The sequence below is a fragment of the Protopterus annectens genome, chromosome 9.part0 (assembly GCF_019279795.1).
Source record: "Protopterus annectens isolate FY-2018-M chromosome 9.part0, PAN1.0, whole genome shotgun sequence".
Lineage (NCBI taxonomy): Eukaryota > Metazoa > Chordata > Ceratodontiformes > Protopteridae > Protopterus > Protopterus annectens.
The window spans coordinates 72,592,663-72,614,605 of record NC_056743.1 but is presented as its reverse complement, the minus strand read 5'-3'; the positions used below and the strand labels follow the sequence as shown (position 1 = coordinate 72,614,605).

The following is a 21,943-nucleotide window of genomic DNA, read 5'->3' as shown; positions in this document are numbered from 1 at the left end:
GGAAAAAGGTATACACCTCGGCCACTTTAACCATGAGGGCTTTAAACTGTCAGTTCCATATGTTAAAATATCAACAGTTTTTATTATCTCAGTTGAAAAGCAAAATGTCACAACCTGAACAACCAGACCTGAAGGAGTTGCAGGATTTGTTGCATAGTGCAGAACAAGTGGGTAAACATACCTTGCAATGTGGTTTTGATGCTTTAGAGGCCTCTTGTAGAGCTGCTGTTACAGGATCAGTCATACGTAGACATGCTTGGCTCAAAGTGCAAACCTTACCAGATCATGTCAAAGCTAAATTACTAGATGCACCTCTTCAAAAAGATGTATTGTTTGGTGTTAAAGCTGAGGAGGTATTAAAGAAAATGGAGGAAAAGGCAAAATCAATGCAAACAGTGAAAGATTTCCTACAGGTACAACCGCCACATTTCAGTAGAAATTGGCCTTCAAAAAATTGGTCCTTTCCAGCCACGGACAGACCTCAAAGAGTTAGATACAGGCGCCCGAGAGGTAGAGGGCAATCTCAAGGATCATTTAGAGGCAGACAATGGCAAACACCTACACCAAGAGGGGGTGAGGATAGTTCACAGCCATTCAGAAAGCAGACCCAATGACTTCCCCCTTTGCATGCCAAGCAAGGCTCAAATGGCAGCACCTTTGGGCGGAAAACTGGCATTATTTTCGAAAAATTGGCATATTGTCACAAAAGACAAATGGATCCTGGACATTATAGACAAAGGCTACAGATTCCACTTTCACACCCTTCCAAAAATGAGAGGCATGCCAAACCTGCCACACAATCAAAGGGCAGAGGCACAAAAACAAATTTCAGGTCTCATGGACATGAAAGCTATTCAAGAGGTACCTGCACAAGAACAGGGTCAAGGTTTTTATTCCAGACTATTCCTGGTACCAAGGAAGGGCAAAGATTGGAGACCTATTTTGGACCTATCCATCCTAAACACATACTTACTCATACCAAAGTTCAAGATGCTCATATTACAGCAGCTTCTTCCCATGCTGGGCAAGGAGTCTTGGCTGGTAACATTGGACCTCAAGGAGGCATACCTGCATGTCCCAATCAGACAAGATTGCAGAAGATACCTCCGATTTCTTGCAGGTTCATCCCTTTATCAATTCTCTGCATTGCCCTTTGGCTTATCTACTGCGCCCAGAGTGTTCATGAAATGCCTGGCATCAGTAATGGCCTTCTGCAGACTTCAAGGGATATAAATATACCCATATCTGGACGACTGCCTGATCCAAGCGGACAGCAAACACGCTCTTCTGAAACACCTGGCGTTTGTAATAATGTTGTTGAAATCTCTGGGATACACAGTCAACAAAAAGAAGTCAAGACTAATACCCTCTCAAACAATAATTTTCCTGGGTGCCAGCTTGGATACAAACACCCAGATGGCTTACCTCACGCCAGAGAAATAAGGGCAATTAACTCAATACTTCAGAAAACTGGCAACCTTCACCAGGCTGACTGCAAGGAAAATCCTGCAGGCTCTGGGATTCATGGCATCTTGCATCCTGCTAATCCCATGTGCAAAGCTGCATATGAGGAAACTTCAATGGTACCTAAAAAACTTATGGTCTCAACACAGCCACAGTTTGGAAGCAATCATACCACTGATTCCACGTCTTCAAAAGGAATTTCTGTGGTGGGCACAAGCATGCCAAAGAAACATAGGTCTCCCATTCTGCAAGCCTCAAGCAAATCAAGTCATCACAACAGACGCCTCGGACTACACCTGGGGGGGCACACATGGCAGATCGGTGCATTCAGGGCAAATGGTCACAAAAAGAAAAGCACCTACACATCAATCAAAAAGAAATGCTAGCAGTAATAAATGCTATTATGGCTTTCAAAGACCTACTGCATCCAGGGCAACTATTTATAAGAACAGACACCACCACAGTGGTGTGGTACATAAACAAACAGGGAGGAACTCATTCATATCCCCTGTGCAGACTAGCCATGTCCCTTTGGAACACGGCTCTGGAATTGCAAATCCAACTTCAAGCACAATTCCTGCCAGGGAAGGAAAACACACTGGCAGACAACCTGAGCAGAAATATGACAGATCCACACGAATGGAAGTTGCATCCTCAAGTTTTCACAATGATAATTCAAGCATGGGGAAGGCCAGACATAGATCTCTTTGCCACCCACAGAAATTACCAATTGACAAAATTCTGCTCAAGGACCTTTCATCCACAGGCCTGGAAAGTGGACGCACTCTTTCAGTTGGACAACAATGACAGTTTATGCCTTTCCACCTCTTCCACTACTGGCCAAAGTTCTATTAAAAGCCAGAGCAGACAGACCAAAGATGATTCTCATTGCTCCAGACTGGCCAAGACAACACTGGTACCCACTCCTGAGGAGCCTGACACATTCCCCACCATGGAATCCTGCCTCTAATGCCTCTTCTACTGACTCAGCACAACTTCAAAACTCTTCACAGTCCGCTGAAAACACTCAATCTAGCCGCATGGAGGATTCCTTAAATTCACAGCAGACCCTACTCTCCAAGGAGGTGCAGGATGTCATTTTGGAGGCCAGAAGGCCTTCCACTAGAAAAACCTACTCCGCAAAATGGAAACGGTTTTGTGTCTGGAATCAGAAAAAGGGTCAGAATCCTGGAATACTGAATTTACCTCAAATACTACATTTCCTAGCCGAGCTGCTAGGCAGTGGGCTTTCATTCTCCTCCATCAAAATCCATGCCTCAGCCATTTCTGCAGAGTACAACACTGATCCTCCTTTATTCTCTCACCCTCTCTTAAGGCAGTTCCTCAGAGGGGCTAAGAATATAAAACCCCCAAGGAAGCAACCAGTACCTGCTTGGGACCTGAGTTTCATGCTAGAAAAACTAACCCTGCCTCCTTTTGAGCCAGCTGCTTCAACAGATCTGCAGTATCTGTCATGGAAAACAGCCTTCCTTCTAGCCATCACCTCAGCACGCAGGGTTTCGGAACTACAAGCCCTCATGGCTGTGCAGCCTTTCATCATTTTCCATCAGGACAGAGTATCCTTACGAACCAATCCTTCATTTATGCCAAAGGTAGTATCCAGGGTAGCCTTGAATCAGGCTATCCATTTACCTACCTTTTACCCTAATCCACAAAACAAAGGGGAGAGGTTACTACATTCCTTGGACATTCACAGACAGCTCCGTTATTATTTGGACAGAACAAAGCCTTTCAGAAAATCAGAGCAACTCTTTGTGTCCTATGCTACAGGTGCTCAAGGGAAGCCTATTTCCAAACAGACAATCTCAAAATGGATAGCCCACTGCATACGCTTTTGTTACTCTTTTCATGGTAAAACTGTACCTACAGGCATCAGATCTCACTCCACAAGGGCCACAGCTACCTCTGCAGCTTTCCTCAGGGGGGTTCCTACCAAAGATATTTTGGAAGCAGCCACTTTGAGTTCTGTACATACTTTCTCCAAGCACTATCACCTACCATTATACTCCAAAACTAGAGCGGGCTTTGGCACTGCAGTCTTACAGGGCATCCTGGCTCCACCTAGCTCCATGTAGTGCCTACCACCCCTTTATTAGCTTTGGGATTCTACCCATCTGTTATGACTGCAGCTGTATGCACGATGAACATAGTACAGTTTTGTACCTACCATAAATGTAGATGTTCGAGTGCCAATACAGCTGCAGTTCAGGTTTCCCTCCCTCCTTCCCCTCTTGGGACAGGCCTTATGGCTAACACCTTCGCATACAACCTCATTGGGGTATTCTTTTATGGTGCATTTGCTTGCAACTACTGTTTTTTGATTATATTGCATTTGCTTTATTACATAAATTTATGTTTTGCCTTCCTTCTGGGGGCACCTGACATCTGGGGCAAGAAAAACTGAAGAAAATGGCGTCGGCTGGTTCTTTTATACCCCTGTCGCACTGACGTCAGGGAAGAAGCGACGACAACCGACGCCAGACCTAGACTTTGGAATTCGGCCGACCAAGGACCCGCCTGACGGCATGAGAACCCATCTGTTATGACTGCAGCTGTATTAGCACTCGAACATCTACATATATGGTAGGTACAAAACTGTACTGTGTCTTATCTCCTACTATTTGTAGCATCTATAGCATGTTTTACTGTCTGTATAAGAGATTTTACACGTTCAAAATTGAAGCATCTCCGTCCTACCTGTTGGGGGTAAAAGGACTGTACCAAATCTTGCTGCTCTAACCCAAGCTTAGCTGATTCATTGACTTCCAAATAACATGCTAATTTTTACCAGTTTTAAATATAAGACTAAGGATGACTGCTCTCATATAGAACTCAAAGGTGGGAGCTCCCTTATCTTCTTTATTTGTAAGTAGAACTAAGCACTTCTATGCTGTCGCAATCTTCCCACCCTCCCAGATAAGTCAGAGATTTTCTTTAACTTGCATAGTATCTGCACTTAGGGTAGGATTGGTAACCCAGAAGCAGCATAGAAAACTAGCCACACTATTAGAAACCGTGTTGATGAGAAATGTTTTGTTTTTAATACCTTGGAGCTTTTTGGTCTAAATTTGTAAGACTTAAAAAGTCATGAGCGTTCAGAAGAAGTATAGCTGAAACACTAGTATGTCCGTAAGAGGCTATTTCCATGTATCCTATGGGCCTCCACTACAGGAGATTTAAGGTATTATACAGTGAAAACTCTAACTTGGTTTAGTCTTTCATATATATATATATATATATATATATATATATATATATATAAACAGACTGTGTGGCCCAGGTGACACAGGATCATTTAGTGGGTCGGGTGACTGAGCTGGTAGATGACAGTGAGCATACCTGGTGGAGAAGTAGAGCTAAGCTGGCTGGGGAATACACAAGTTACCTTATAGAGTTAAGATGCAAAAGACACCACCTGAGGAGGACTGTTAGGCTCATCAAACCAACAATGGGTGATAGCTGTCATGTTTGATGAGCAGGAGCTTGCACCCATGGGTAGAAGACACTGTAATCCCTGCAGTGACATGGTTTCCTCCTTCCCCCACCCAGGAGGTGGGGTTAGGACTACCACAAAAATGTCCTTAAAGACAGGATGTTGGCAGGAGAAAAAAAAACTTTTTAGCTGCCTGAAAGACAGACCCACATCTAGAGAGGCCTTTCCTGGACACATACAACTCCACACCATGAAGGAGGAAATATGCTGAAGTCCAACTGGGTGAGGTTTGATGATCTGTGTACACGGGGGGGGGGGGGTACCTAAAGCAGAAACTTGCTTTTATAAATAGTTATTGATTTAAGAAGAAGTGTTGGTATGCACTTCTGACATGTATTTTTATTTCCTTCAGATAAGACCAAGGTCCTATCTGCTGGTGTTGGTGGAAATTCAGATGGATGTAAAACATCCCATGACACTTAATACACACACATTGTTTACTCATTTTGGCAGCCCCCATATCCATCCTGTTTACACTATTTTTACAGTTTCTTCATCAGTAGTACAACACAGTTTTAGTACACACTACTTCCATTCTGCTTTCCTTAATTTTTATCTGTCCTCTCCAGTGCTTTTTCCACAACAGTTTTCTTATTTCTCCCAATACATCTTTGTCCCTTCTGTTTTTTTTTCCACACAAAAGTCCTTCACACTTTCTTTTCCACAGTACTCAGATTGTAACAAATATTTTATCCCATCCAAATGATACTCATTTTGTTTACTGTTACTGATATTTTTATTTCTCTCCATTTTACACCAGACATACCATTTTCTATTATTTCATTCATCACTTTTTGCATCATTTTTTTATTCTGAAATGTTTTATAATCCGTGGTCCCTAAAGTAATAGGTTGCCATTTTCTTATGTCTGTCCTTTCATTTTTTTCCGTATAAATTTTATGTCTTTACTGCATACTTCTTTCTGCACTATCACTTCATTTTTAGCCATTCATTTAACACTTTACAGAAATCTAGATTTTTTTTCCATCTTGCAACGTGTAAAACTTGTAACTTAGTCTGGTACTTTTCCGTTAACGGGGCAGCAGCTTTACAACGCATTTGTTTCACTCGAGATTAGACAATTCTGAACACATTTTAAAATGAGTAAGGCTTTCATGTGCTGCCTCTTTATCTCTGAGTTACTGCTGTTCCTTTACCCAGAATGTAAATCACGTGTTTGCTTTACATGAGGAACAGCTCCGTGTTTTGCAGGTAGCCGGACAGCCGAGGATTAAATTAGACTAGACGCTTCTCTTCTTCCAATATGGTCACAGAAAGAATCTGACAGGTGCCTAGTATTCAATGGTGTTTACTAGCAGTTTAACAAATTATCTACCCGCTAGCCTCAAAGCTCTGCCAATAAAATTATTGTTGCACATACGTGCATATTTGTATGCAACTGAACGTACCCTGCTATGTGTAAAATGTCACGTGTAGCTGACCTGATGCAAACTATTGCCGATGAATAGGAATTTGCACTGCAGTGTTAAACTTTTATAGTCATGAAGCATGTTTCTGTTATGTTCTTAAATTGTACGCCCTTTGCATTTAGCAAACCATTACATTATTGGGTTCTATATTTTGCATGTTAGCAACAGTATTTTTCATGCTTGACAACAATCTTGGTTCTTAATCTAATTATCTATTACCTTTCTTCGAACTAATGAGTTTGTTTTCAGTTTAAATACAATTGTGCCAAATAACCAACATTTATTTATTTTATTTTTATTTATTTATTTGCAGTTGGTTAACCAGGATAGTCCATTGGGCCAGAAGAGCCCGTTTTCAGTGGAGTCCTGGGGAGAAAAGCTCCAACATAAAGATTACACAAAAGATAGCAACAATTTACAATTTACTATTCTAGTTCTAAGAGATAACTAAAGTTACTGTGGTTAAATAGACAAAAAAATTTTTTTTTTTTTTTTTTTTTTTTTTAGAACACTGTACTAGTAAGTCCATGTTTTCAGAAGATAAAAATAGTAGGATTAGATGAAAGTGGGAGGTTGAATTGATGTAGGTAGGAAGTAGATAGTTGAGAATAGGATGTTGGTTACTAGATGTGAGAAAAAATGGAAGTTGGTGTTTGAAGTATGTGAAGTGGAAGACGGAAGGGGATGGAGAATAAGTTGAGGGGTGGGAGCAGGAACATTCCCATGTGTATGTTAGGTGTGAGTAAAGTGATTTTTTAAAGGATGGGAGGCTAGTGATGGTACGAATGGAGGGAGGGCGTTCCATAGGCGTGCAAGGGAAAAGGATAGTAGGTTTTGTCCTGGGGGGCGAAGGGGTTTATACACTTCAATTGGGTATTGATTGCAAGATCTGAGGAGTCGTTGTGGGAGGTGCATTTTAAAGGTAAAGGAGACGGAGGGACAAAGGGAGGGTTGGTGAATGAGTTTATGTGCATAGGTGAGCTGAATATAGGAGAGGTAGTTGGGAAGTTCTAGCCAATTGAGTAGGTGGAGAGGTAAACAGTGATGGGATGATTGTCTGTTGTTAGTGGCGAATTTGGCTATTTTGTAGTAACAAGAGGACAGTTTTGATTTGAGAGTAGATTGTAGGTTTGTAAGGAGAGGGGCACCATAAAGAAGGGAGGGTAAGAGAAATGTAGTAGAGAGAGTGAGCTTAGTAGCTGAAGTGAGGTATTGGTTGTGTCGGTAGAGCATACCAAGTTTTTGGTGGGGTTTTTTTATGTTTAGTAGAAGATGGGAATTGAATTTAAGCTGGTTATCAATCTGGACTCCTAGTAGTTTAGTTTCAGGTACCAGCTCAAGAGGTGTATTATTTTGGTTGGTGATAGAGAATAGATTTCCGTCTGTGGTGCTAGTTTTGGAGGGGGTGAATATCATAAATTTTGTTTTTGATGTGTTGAGGGCTAGATGATTGTCTTTCAGCCATTGTTTAAATAATGGTTAAATAATCATTTAAACCAAAAAAAAAGTTTTCCCTATGTAAATCCCAGCATCACGTTTGCATGTATGTCCCCCTTTCAGAAACCCTGCCAGTTTCTTTGTTTTCTCTTTTAATTTAATTCAAATGTCCTTTTCAGAATATTGCAGTAAATCTGTGCAAATTATTTTGATCTTATGCAAGCAACATCTTTCCGTACAAAATACAGCCGTCTTTACGACAACACCATTAACAACAGCAAGAAAGCTGTTGCCCCATTAACGGAAAAGTACCCTTAGTCTGTATGATCTTGGTGCTGGCTGTTTTCTCCCATCTTTTATTTCTTTCACTTCTTCCGTAATTATCTTCTTTTCCACTTCTGTCTCAGTTATCAGATAATGTTAAGTTGTCAATCTCGCCTTCATTCTTGCTGGATGGGTTCAGAGCCGAACCTCGGCTCCGACTCTGCCAATACTAAAGCTCGAGAGCTAATTCCACCGGCTCGAGGCTCCCCTATATCCCACAATGCTAGGCGGTAACTACCCAGATCTCATTTGCCGCTATAGCTGACAAGGTGCGCTTTTGTACCGGCTCAGGCAGGTTAGTTCAAATTTACTTTTAGGTATTGCTAATAACCCCCTCTTAGTTCTAATACATATTTTTTAGTTTAATTTTAACTTTTAGATATATCGACCCCTATTTGTCGAGCCCTCCTCCCTTTTTACCCTTCTTCTAGGCCTTCGGCCCTTCCCTCGCCCTAGTCCTTTATTAGATTAGTGTTGTAGGGGCTTGTGTGTGTGCGTTTCTGTATTAACATTAATAATTTTTTTCTGTAGAGAGTGTCCGGATTGTGTTTGTGTGTGTTAGCCTCTCTTTTTTCACTATGTCTAAAGACAAGGTCTCTGGCTTCAAGAAGTGTAACTCGTGCTGTCAGAAAATGTCTCTGACAGACGGTCACACTTCTTGTGTGTATTGCCTGGAGCCTTTGCACCTGCAGGACTCTTGTGCTTTTTGTCATGGGTTTAGCCCTAGAGTCCTGCAGGAACGCAAGAATAAACTTATCTTGCGGGGCTTATTAAAGCCTGAAGGCCCCCCGACTCAATCTGTGTCGGGGAAGCCTTCAAAAACTTCCAAGCAGTCGGCTCCTGCTCCTGAGTCGACTGCTGAGAAGTCTAAGCCGGCTTCGACATCGGCTCCGGCTGGAGCCGATGTTTCTAAGCCTCGGCTCTGGCTGGAGCCGAGGCTGATGAGACTTTGTCGGCTCCGATACCCTTATCGGAGCCACATTCGAGAAAGAGGTCCAGGTCCCCCTCTATCGGATCCGTGCACTCGGCGCCAGGATCCCCTCTCCTTTCGGAACAAAGTCACAAAACTCATTCCTCTCGGTCTTCCAGATTATCAGACCATGATTTGCAAAGGGTGGTGAGTAGACTTCTCAAGTCCGAGGCACTGGCCCAAATGCTGCATAGCCCGACTCACCAGTCAGTGGCTATTCCCTTTCCTCAATACATTCCTCCTCCGACTCCTTCGAGTTCGGAGCCAAGGCTTGTCGGAGCCATGACTGTCGGTGCTTCGGATCCGATACCTTCCATTTCGGCTCTGTCGTCTGCCCCGATCGCCTCTTTGGAGGGATCTCAGCGCCGGGCTTCCCTCGTCGGCTCCGAGGGGGCGAGTGGTATCGGACCCTTGTCCGACCCCGCTCTCCCTCTCGGGGCTTTGGCGTTGGTGAGTTCGGCTCCGACATCGGCTTCGGAGCCGTCTCTGTCGGTGCCGGGGGAGGTCCTTGTCTCTTTGGAGCGAGGGCCTCGGGCCTTGCCTGACAGGGGTGCCTTCAAGGTCATGCGGAGCATGCTAGAACCAGGTTCTGCCCCACAGTCAGCTCCTTCAGCCCCTCCATCTACAGTGCCTGCGGTGATTTCTACTCACCCCCTTGTCCCAGACCGCAGAGAGCCAACTCCTCAAGTTTCCCCATTGGGAATTTCCTCCTCTTCCGAGGCCTCTCCTGACCCTGCAGGAGATCCCCCAAGGAAGAGGCAGTGCAAGAGGAAGCACATTGACTCCCCTGAGTCTATCACCTCTGACACTGACTTAGAGGAATCCGAAGGGTCCCCTCGATCCCCCTCTGAGGATGTCTCCTTTGCTGACATCTTTGAGATCCTGAAACAGAGGGGGAACTGGCCAGCCCTTAATCCTTCGGAGGATGAGTCAGTGTATCTTGAGGCGTTTGGTTCTCGCCCTTCTACCTCCTGGGTGTCCCCTCCCTTTGACCCACTTATGGAAGTGGTGGCAAGGAAGGCTTGGACGGCTCCTGACTCAGTGGAACCACCCCGAGGAGACCATCCAAATTTAGTACTGCCCCCAAAGACAAAGAGTTTTTATCCAAAGGTGTCCCTGTTGATGCCATGGTGGTGGCTGCGGCCACAAAGAAGGAGTTAGCTGATCCTTCGGTTCCTGTCCATCCTCCTAATAAGGAATCTAGGACCATGGACAGGTACAGCAAGCGGATGTTCTCGTCAGCGACCTTTTCATTGCGGTCGCTGAACTACTTATGCCACTTCACTCGTCTCCAAAGAGATTTACTCAAGGATATGGGTGAACTGATGAAGGATCCTACAGCTGAGGGGTTCAAAGACACAATGAACTCCCAGTTGGCAACCCTAAATTCCATCGTTAACTCCTCCATGCGGCTGGTCTCGTATGCAGCAGATGGGGCGAGTAGAGCCGCAGGCACAGGCGTTGCCTTACGACGTCACGCCTGGATGCGGCTATGCAACTTTGTGGACCCTTTCAAGGCGTCCTTCACCAATTCTCCCTTTGATGGATCATCCTTGTTTGGTCCACAGGTGAAGGATACATTGACCAGGTGCGAGGTAGAAGGTAAGACTCTCTCTGCTGTAGGAGTCCGTTTTTCTACCCCTTCTAGACCCTATCCCAAAGGTCAAAGGGGAGGAAAGATGTGGTTCCGCAAACAATCCCAGGGAGTCTCATCTGACGCACAAGGTCGATCCCCTCTAGAGGCAGAGGGGGGAATAATAATAGACGCCGCCCTAGAGGCAGAGGAGGTCCGCAAAACCAGGGTAGCAGAGAAATGTTCTCTGACAAACCCTTCCAGCACCCCTGAGGGGCTGCCCGGCTGTCCACCTTCAGAGGCAGTCGGGGGAAGGTTATCACTGTACCCAAAAGCCTGGCTTTCCCTTACTCAAGACAAATGGGTACAATCGATCATATCCGAGGGTTACAAAATTCCCTTCATTCACATTCCAACCCAACCAAAAAGATCCCTTCCAGATGTTCCACCCGGTCTAAGGGAACAAGCAGCACTAGAAATTTCAAAGCTGCTATCAAAAAGAGTCATCCAATCAGTCCCGGTAGACCAGCAAGGATCCGGAATCTACTCCAAATTCTTTTTGGTACCAAAAAAAACAGGGGACTGGAGACCCATACTGGATCTTAGCTACTTAAACAAGTTTGTCAAAAAAACGAAATTCCGGATGGTCACGCTACAGTCCATTCTACCCTTCTTGGGTCAGGACAATTGGATGTGCTCGATAGATCTTCAGGACGCGTACTACCACATCAAAATGAACAGACGCTCCAGGAGATATCTCCGCTTCAGGCTGGGAGCCAGTCACTACCAATTCAGGGCCCTGCCCTTTGGTCTCACTACAGCCCCCCGTGTGTTCACCAAATGCATGGCAGTGGTCACGGCTCACTTGAGACGTCAAGGATTCCAGGTGTTTCTGTATCTGGACGACTGGCTCCTTACTGCCTCCACCAGACATCAGCTTCTCCTATCCAGGGACTTCACCATCCAATCTTGCCAAGCTCTAGGCATTTCGATAAATTTCGAAAAATCTGCCTTGTCGCCTTGTCAGTCAATTATTTTTATAGGCGCCACCTTAGATACACGGAATCTTTCAGCCAGACTCATAGAGCAGAGGGTGTCAGACATTCGGAACCAAGTGTCCCTTCTCTTACAATGTGTCAAAGTCAAAGCCAGACTGGTGTTGAAGGTACTAGGGCTCATGGCAGCAGCTATTCCCCTTCTCCCCTTAGCTCGCTTTCAAGAGGATCCTCCAATGGATGCTGTTTACTCAATGGTCCTTTCAACAGCTCCCGATGTCCCATACCATATTGATAACTCAAGCATGCAAGAATCAACTGTCTTGGTGGATCACATCACCTCAACTTCTCCGAGGAAGACCCTTCACTCTTCCCCTCCCAGTTGCCACGTTGACAACAGATGCCTCCCTGATCAGGTGGGGGGGGCATTATCAGGGCAGGACAGTCCAGGGCACGTGGCAACCTTTCGAGCGCCACTTGCACATAAATGTCTTAGAGATGAGAGCAGTGCTTTTAGCATTGCAAGCCCTTCACGACTCTCTTCCCACTGGGACTATTGCAATTCAAACGGACAACATGTCCGTAGTGTGGTACATCAACAAACAAGGCGGAACCAGATCATACCCTTTATGTCGAGAGGCACTCAGACTTTGGCAATGGGCGATCTCTTCTCAGCGTTTTCTGATAGCAACGCATATTCCCGGGAAATCCAACGTTATTGCAGACAAATTGAGCAGAGCAATTCTCATGCCACACGAGTGGTCTCTAAAGAAGTCAGTTCTAGAAGAAGTATTCCTAAGATGGGGCCAGCCTTGCTGCAATCTTTTTGCTACTCCCCAAAACGGCAAGTGTCACGACTTCTTCACTCTCTTCCCGTTACCAGGCCATCCCACCAGAGACGCTCTAGTCCACGATTGGCCCCTGGGACTTCTGTATGCCTTTCCCCCCTTTCCACTGATACCTCAACTAATTCAGAAAGCCATCGCCTTGAGAGTGACAATGATCCTCATTGCCCCTTACTTAGGAACTCGACAGATATGGTTTCCCTTTCTTCATCGTTACCTTTTGGAGCAGCCTTGGCATCTGGACCCAGTACCAGATCTGATTACCCATCAATCGGGTCAGCTGCACCAATCACTGTCTTCTCTAAACCTCACAGCGTGGTTTCTCCGATTCCAACCTTAGCCAGGCTTCCCTCAATACCTCGCTCGGTCCGAGATATCTTGATAGCCTCTCATAAATCTTCTACCCGGAAGATTTATAGTAGCAAATGGAAACGTTTTTCCTTCTGGGCATCATCGAAAAACATAGATCCCTTTACTGCACCTATCCAGTCTATTTTAGACTTTCTAGCAGAACTCTTTCATTTAGGATCTTCTGCATCAACCATTAGAGTTCAATTGGCTGCCATATCAAATTTTCATGTTGGTGTTTCAGAATCCAGCATCATGGCTCACAAACTCTGTAAAGCCTTCTTAAGGGGTGTATTTCTTCTCAAACCTCCAATCAAAGACCCCCCGCCTCAATGGGATTTGAACTTGGTTCTGGCATCTTTAATTCCTCCCCCCTTCGAGCCGGCGGCTTCATGTTCTCTGAAGTTGCTTTCTTGGAAGACACTTTTTCTGGTAGCTATAACTTCAGCGAGAAGAGTATCCGAACTCCATGCTCTGTGCAGTTGTCCTCCTTACTTAGTTTTTCACAAAGACAGGGTATCCCTCCGTACTAATCCATCCTTTTTGCCTAAAATTTCTTCTCAAATTAACCTAAACCAAATTATTGATCTCCCTGTTTTTTTCCCTAACTATTCAAACAGGTCGGAACAAAAGCTACATTTTTTGGATGTTCATCGCCAACTGAGGTATTACTTGGACAGGACTAAACAATTCAGGAAATCTGATCAATTGTTTCTGTCATATGCGAAAGGTAAATTGGGCCTTCCAGTCATTAAGTATCCCTTTCTAGATGGCTCACCTCTGCAATTACCTTCATCTATGAGATCAGACATCAAAAACTACCCTCAAAACCTAGAGCTCATTCAACTAGGGCATTAGCTACATCCGTAGCTTTTCAGGACAGGTTGCCAATAGATTCAATTTGTGCAGCGGCCACCTGGGCTTCTCCTCATACATTCATTTCACATTACAAATTGGACATGGTTTCCAGAAGCCGTGCCAAATTTGGTTCCACTGTTCTCAAGAGTCTGTTCCGATAGGCCACCTGGGATAAGGTGCTAGGGACGCGGTCCCATCCAGCAAGAATGAAGGCGAGATTGACAACTTAACATTAAGAAGTTATGTACCTACCATAACGTTCCATGTTAGTTGTCTTCTTCTCGCCTTCTTTCTTGCGTCCCACCCTCCTTCCCCCAAGCCTGGACAGACCGACCGGAATTCTTTTTGTGTTTTCTTCCGAAAGTTGTCATTCCCACACGTTCTCCCACCTCTTCTATCTTTACTGAGGTCTGCCTTTCCTTTACGCAGATTGTTTGAGGTGGGTTTCCCGACTCCATTCTATGGAGAATAGGATTGCTTGGTATAGCTATCAAACGAGATCTGAGTAGTTACCGCCTAGCATTGTGGGATATAGGGGAGCCTCGAGCCGGTGGAATTAGCTCTCGAGCTTTAGTATTGGCCGAGTCGGAGCCGAGGTTCGGCTCCAAACCCATCCAGCAAGAAAGAAGGCGAGAAGAAGACAACTAACATGGAACGTTATGGTAGGTACATAACTTCTTATTTTTTTACCTGCCTTCCTCTTTTTCAACTTTTCTTCAAATACATTTTATCTACAAATATTCCCACTTCCATGATTTCTTTTTGTTTATATCTTGCTTCATGCTCTTCATCATAAATTGCATCCATTCTTTTTTCATTTTATTCTCATTTGTATTCCTAAATAAGATGGTGCCTCCTCTTTCTTGCGTCTAAGAAAAATATTTGCCTAAATGATTAACATTTTTTTTATCATATAATTTACTACCTCTCATTGTTTTTTATTTCTACTTGAAGGTCTTCCGTTGTTCCTTACATTCCCCTTTTCTTTTGTTTACTCTATTTCCACCATTAAAACACTCTTATACTTTTCTTTAAACACGGTCTACCATACGGACCATTCAGTTTCATAAAATTCTGTCATTGTCATATGTTCTTCCATTGATTTCTTATGCTCCAGCTTAATTTCTTCTTTCATACTAACTTCACCAGTTATCCTTTTTTATTCTTTTTCCTTCCTTTATCTTTTTACTCTCACCTATTCTTACCCACACTCTGTGTTCAGAAAACTCAGCAATTTGCGCACCTCTGTTTCTTCCATTCCATTAGAAAATATTATGCAATCTATATCTGTGTTAAATATCCATCTGATAAGTCCATTCTGTTGTTTTCCTACTTGTAGTCCTCCACATTTTAGAACTTCCTTCAGTACATTTACATCATGTGTTAAGTTTTCCCTTCTACTTCCTTAAATTCCAGTTAATCTCATATCATCATAATACAAATATGAAGCAAAACATATTTTTAAGATCTCCAATATATTTCCTGTCTGTCATATTTGCACATGCTCACTTTGCAAATAATCTTACTCATCTTTCTCCTTTTCTTATGTTACGCATCACCATCCTACCCGGTAATAGTTTTGTAACCTGTAATGTCTTTCTTACTTATCAAAATCTCTATAACCGAACAATCTTGTTTTCCTGCAGAGTATGCAATTGTATTTCCTTCCAGTGATTTTATTTTAAACATTCTTTTTTAATCCATCTTGTATCTAATAGACATATAATTTTTGCTTTGGCCTTCTTTCACCATTCATTTTCCATTAGTCCCCGATCTCGTTTCTAATGCTGTTCACATTGAGTCTTAGTATTGCTACGTCATCCTTTTGCTTCTTTTTTCCAACCTTTCTTTTACTTCTCCTCCTATTGATATGTATGTGTTATGTGTATTGTCCTTCCATGGTGCCATCTCTTGTTTTGTCCCCATCTCAGGCATGACTTTTTTTTTTTTAATAACCAAAGGTTTCAAAAGTCACTTCACAGAAGTCCTCAGTCCACAAATCTGTTAGGATCTTGTGTCTTTTGTACTAAATTGTAAAAGCAAACTGATTTTGTCCAAATGTCATATATCTGTTTAAATGAAAATATTTTTTTTGTTTGAATTTTTATCATAGGTTTCTTAATTCTGAGTTGCTCACATAGTCTGATTTTTTTCCGCATCTTTTTGTTTTCCCATTCTTACAGCATTGATATAATAGTTTTTTTTATACCCTGTTGCCTGGGTGTGCCCTTAAAGCAAGTTACTCCACAAGCTGATCTAACACCAATATTTTCTGCCCCTGCATCACCAAAAGCCACACATTTTCTATTTGAAGCTGTCATTTCTTCTGCTTCCTTATCCATATGCTACAATCTCCAGTACACCTTGCTCTGTCAAACTCCGTGATTCCAGTGTTGATAATTTACTTTTTTCTATTTCCTCATCTTCAGCGTTTTTAGTTTTTTTGATCTGCTTCTTCCAAAATGTACATTGCTCCATCTCTTTCATGGCATTCTCCATCTTGAATTTCTCACCACCATGTCATCTGTAGCCCCCAGCACCACCTAGTGGTCCTGATGCAAAACAAAATGTAAGCAATTGGGAAGTCCCGCAGAGCCGTGGCCAAATTTTCCTCAGTAGCATAAATACTGGGTTTTCTTTAGATCGATGAAAAGTCAAAATGTCGAACGCTCACATGAGCGTAAATGCAGAAATTCGGTGTTTATTTTTTTGGATTGCAGTACAGTGAGGATCGGAATATTTGCCCTTTCCTCACGGAAGTGCAATCTCGTAGTTGGAGTATATATTTAACAGGGGGCACAGCCCCCCACAATAGCTGTTTCGAATTTCTGCATTTACGCTCATGTGAGCATTCGAAATTTTGATTTTTCGTCTAAATAATACAGACCCTAAATACCACCTTGTATCCCTTTTGAAAAGAGGTTTCTAGCATAGTGGGACTAACCTGGTCAACAAAGGATAGACAGACAGACACAGACAGACAGACAGACAGATAGATGATAAAGTATATATGGTAATCATTTGAAAGATCAAGACCCACTGGAGCGAGTCCTGAAACACAGAGACTGACTGAAAAGAGAGTCTTACATATACTAAGTCTGAGATTGCCATTTCTCAGAATATTCCCTTTTTGCTGAGATATAATGATCTCTGACTAGTTGTATTTTAGTTGGGGGAGCTTGTCCTCTTGCAGAAAAAGAAGTTTAAAGGAGAAGAGCAGTTTTCAAGATTTTCTCATCTCCTGCATTTCCAATATTTTTTTGGCATTTCGACAGTCTGCATTATGAATGCCAACATTTCAGTAGGGAGCAGTACATTTTTAAATATAAATAAAAAAATATATATATATATATATATTTTTTTTTTTGTGTGTGTGCATGTGTATGTATATACACAATATGTTATACATGTGTGTGCATGTGTGTGTGTTTATGGGACTCCTGAATCTGGTAGACAGCTACTTGATTGACCAAAGTTGGTCTATGTATGCAGCTAATCAGTATGAATGCTTGATCGACATTCTCTGTGTGGGAGAATATTCCCTTTCACTGGGGATTGTGCGATTTAAGAGTTAGTATACATAATTATATAAGTGGGTACAGGGGCGCTTGCACCTTGCAAAAAAACTGTTTGTTTTTTGTGTTTGCATGAAGTAAGGATATCCCAGATGTATACAGTTGGTTTTCACAGTTTGCATTGTATAATTTTATATATATATATATATATATATATATATATATATATATATATATATACACACGTATTTATGTTTTATGAAATTAAAAATATAATAGCTGCATAAGTCATAAACATCTAACCTGTAAAGGACATAAACATATTTATTGTTTCTCCTGCCTGTCTAGAGAAAGATTTGTTTTGTTTGATTGACTAGATTCATGCCACTGTGCTTCAGTACTTGAAGTACATCCCACATGTTTAACCATGCATGCATATTTATTGTCCCTGTTTAGGAGATATCTACCACACCTAAAAAATTACCCAACCAAGTACATTTTTGAGCCCTGGACAGCCCCTGAGTCTGTTCAGAATGAAGCCAGATGCATTGTGGGTGTCCACTATCCTTGTCCAATGGTGAATCATGGAGAGGCCAGCAGGCTAAATGTGGAGAGAATGAAACAGATATACCAGCAGCTGTCACACTACCAAGGCTTGTGTAAGTATTTTCAATGCAAGCTTCTTAGTGTCTTAATTGTTTTGTTTTTCTGTGCCTTTGTCAAACTTTGTTGTAGTGTTGTGGTGTGCACAGTTCAGACAATGAGTCAGTTAAGTTATTTATAAGTGATGGGATAGTTTGTTGTGGTTTAGATTGAGTTGTAAGTTATGTTATATGTAGTTGGCCATGTTATTTCAGCTCAGCCATTTCATCTTTTATTAGGCTTCATATAGTGTAGATAGTGCCACCTATGAAACTTGACAGCAAGTCACAATTCACCCATGCATCTGTCTTTCAGCAGGATAATGTCCGTTTGTCCTCTTAAATAGAAATGCCTTTTCCTATGCATTTGTGCCATTGTGTATATGCAGTAGCAACTTTATTGATCACTTTGTCCATCACACTGTTAAGAATATTGTATCTGATGTCTTTTCCATGTGGTTTCAACCTTTGGGTTATCAGATTTGACTCTGAACCGAGTCTGGCTGTATTCCAAACACTTCAGCCCAACAAGCTGCACCTCCTGTCCACACAATTCCTCACACAACTCAGAATATCCCATATCTTGTTTGCCTCCATTTCTGGACAACAGCTTGGTGATTTGCTTCATTGGACAGCATCAATTTTTGCATATTTTTGAGTGTTATTTATCCTCTTCTTCTCTACCCTTGTTTTTTCTGTCTTTCTAGTGTGGGTTAGTTTTTTTTTTTCAGCATATGTGTTAGGGTTGGATGTGTTATTCTTGTTAGTGGTCTTTTACTGCCTAGTGTGTTTCTAGTGGCGCTAGTGGTTGTTGTAATTTATGTGTTAGTCTTTTCTATTTTATACTCTAGGATTAGTCTTTTCTATTTTATACTCTAGGATTAGTCTTTTCTATTTTATACTCTAGGATTAGTCTTTTCTATTTTATACTCTAGGATTAGTCTTTTCTATTTTATACTCTAGGATTAGTCTTTTCTATTTTATACTCTAGGATTAGTCTTTTCTATTTTATACTCTAGGATTAGTCTTTTCTATTTTATACTCTGCAATTAGTTTTTTTTCTATTTTATACTGTAGGATTAGTGTAGTAGTTTCTGCAGTAGACTGGAGAAGCTTTTTCCAGTATGGATACTGGTTTTAAAATGTGTGTAGCTTGTCATAAGCTCCCTTCTCAGGACACCCATGACAGGTGTGTATACTGTCTGTGGACTGTTCACCTTGAGTCACTGTGTGCTATTTCAGAGTGCTTCGTCACATGTGCTGTCAGTGAGAGAACCAGTTTGCTCCTCAAAGGACTGTTGCTGGCTGACAACTCTTCTTCTTCTGTTTCTTCCAGCTAGAGAGATGAGTGATTGGGGTAATAAGCAGGGCTCTACAGAACCCAAATGTTACAAGGGGGGACCAAAATGAATCAGTCCCCTCTTCTTCTGGTTTGCCAGATCCAAAGATCCCAGGACTCCCGGCTTCTCCAGTGGTTTTGTCTCCATTTTCAGCTTTGACACCTCTAACCTGATTGAATCAGTGATATCTGCAAGCAATGCTTCCTTGGATAGGACTTTTTTTTCCTTTCTCCCCTTCTGCTACACAGGAGTCCTCTTTGGAGTCGTCTCCTTCTCTGTCCGTGAGCTGAGCTTCTCCGGTTTGGGTTTGGTCATCAGAGCTGTCCCATAAGGGATCCTCCAAGCCTCCAGCAGTGGCTTCGTCGGCTCAGTCTTATAGTTTGGTTAGGAGTTTAAGACCGGCTGAGTTAGAACAGCTGATGCAGTCCTTTTTGCATGCACAGATGAAGTTAGGGCTGATACCCTTTACTTCTGGTCTTCAGCTCGAGGAGTTGGCTTCTTTAAGTTGGTTGCCTGCCTTGGGCCGTACTGTTTCGAGATCCTCTGACCTGGTTGCTTTTCCTCCCTTTGTCAGATCTGATGGCATGGATGATTTTGGCTTCTATACCCCTACCTTTGTTTCCTCGATTCTGGCCACATCTGAGGTGAGTTGGCCTCAGAGCCGACTTATTGAGATGGGGGTTTACAGGTTGTGTTTGATTCTGGTTTTGCGATCAACCCACCCACTTGGTGCCTTTGCCCTTGACAGTTTGGCTTCAGTCAGCATTATGACAGATTGGAGCGGCTCCAGAGTCTGGTTTACCCTTAGAATCCTCAGATCCTAGGTGAACATGGTTCCGGTAGGTCTACTTCATTTTCTTCCTTTGACATCATAGTGAAAATATTCTCCTGGAAGGAGAAGGAGTGGCTAACTAAAATCTGTATCCATCTATCTTTGAAGTCTGCTTTTGTGGACATGCTTCAGTTTGCTCTGGGACAGTCCACTCTGGTTGGTCTTCAGTCTGCCCTACCTTCAGGGTCCCCTGGCCTCTTAGTCTCACCCCCCCCCCTCACAGATTCTCCAAGGTGTGAAGTTTTGGGCAAGAAGAAGCACCTAGATTGTTCTGAAGAATCCCTCACCAAAGGATACTGACCTTGAAGAAGGAGTGGTATTTCTAACACCCCCCCCCCCTCCACATGGTTGCATCCTTTGGGCATCTTTTGGAACTGCTTTTCTCAGAGGTTGGACTATCAAAGCCCCATCTCCAGAGGAGTCTGTATTTTTGGAGACCTTCAGGGTGGGTCCCTCCATGTCCTGGGTGGTTCCCCCTCTGAATGCTGTTATTGACCTTGTGTCCCAGAAGCTGTGGAAGGAGCCCAGTATAATGGAACCTGTCCCAAAGAGACTGGACAAGATTCTAACCCCTCCCAAGGACTGGCAATACTGTAGTAAGGGTCCAGCCACTGATGCAGTTGTGGTGGTGGTGGCCTGGACATCTCAGAAGAGAGTTCGCTGTTCATCTCACAAATAGGTAGTCTTGGGCATCAGACTGGTAGGGGAAGCACTGCTCTGCCTCAGCCACATTTGCACTGAAGGAGTTGAACTGTCTTGCTCACTTGACCAGACTTCATCTTGAAATTGTGTCCGAAATGTCAAGGGTAGTTAAGACACAGCAGACTCTGGCGTTCTGGAGCTTGGCAGGCTGAAGTCTTTGCAAAATGGCTGGTCTTGGATCTGAGTCGGATCTGGAAAGCCACAGGTGGAAAGAGAAAACATGGAGCTATCATTATGGTAAGTATATAACTTTTGTTTTCTGTCTCACACTTACCAACTATCTGAATTATCTCTACCTTGTCCAGTAATTCCACTTTTGGGCAAGAAATTATTAGAGTTCAGCCAACATTGAGACATCCACGGGGATTTCTGCCTGTGGTTTATAAGCATACCTCAGTGAGTGTTGAAATGGGTGAGTATGCAGTGGGCATGGCATTAGGATATCATTCACTTAAGTTAATGATGTAGCCTCTCATCAGCCTTGCAGACTTCAAAGTGGGTGACACTTGTCAGTTGGTCTCTGTTCTCCAGTGGGGATGCAGTATCAGCAGACAAGCTTCTGAGGAGCATTCCCTTTGCTGCCACCAGTGAAAGTCATTCAAGCAGCATCTCATCATCCACCTCCCTCCTCAGATGAGCTGGCTTCTCCAGAATATGGGATGTTAATTTAATCTCATGTGTTTTGGTCGTATATGGTTCTACTTTATTCTGTGCTATGAACTGTCTCAGTTAAGCAGCACTTCTTGTTAGCATACATGGCAATACACAACCAGTCCAAGACCGTTAGTGAAGACAATAATTCGATAAAAAGCAAATCCTTTATTCGGTAGGTAGGTAATAAATCCAAAACTCGTCAAATGGAAAACAGCAGAATCAGACAAGCGCTTTCGCTTGGATAATTCCAAGCTTTATCAAGTCAGAAACAGTTACATTCAGAGAAAACTACCGTTTAAATACATATTCTAATTAATCACATGTTTGATTCAGACGAGATCACGTTTCAGGAAATCTTTTAAACATGTCATATAAAAAATATGTGTCTGCAAATCTTGCAAATATGCATAAAAAATTGTTGAAATATACACTCCATGTAAAATATAATAGATGTTATTTAGGTATATTGCAACACCACTCTGTCATGACTGTAAATGTGCA

General features: G+C 42.8%; 1 protein-coding gene across 2 annotated transcripts in view; it reads left to right on the top strand.

Moving 5' to 3' along the window:
* The window catches only part of CRY2 (cryptochrome circadian regulator 2), a 526,322-nt gene that overhangs the window by 352,187 nt on the left and 152,192 nt on the right, over positions 1-21,943 (top strand). For both annotated transcript variants that reach the window (XM_044082571.1, XM_044082570.1), the window contains exon 9: positions 17,730-17,932. In XM_044082571.1, coding sequence (XP_043938506.1) covers positions 17,730-17,932 — 203 coding nt within the window. The remainder of the gene's footprint in view (positions 1-17,729; positions 17,933-21,943) is intronic.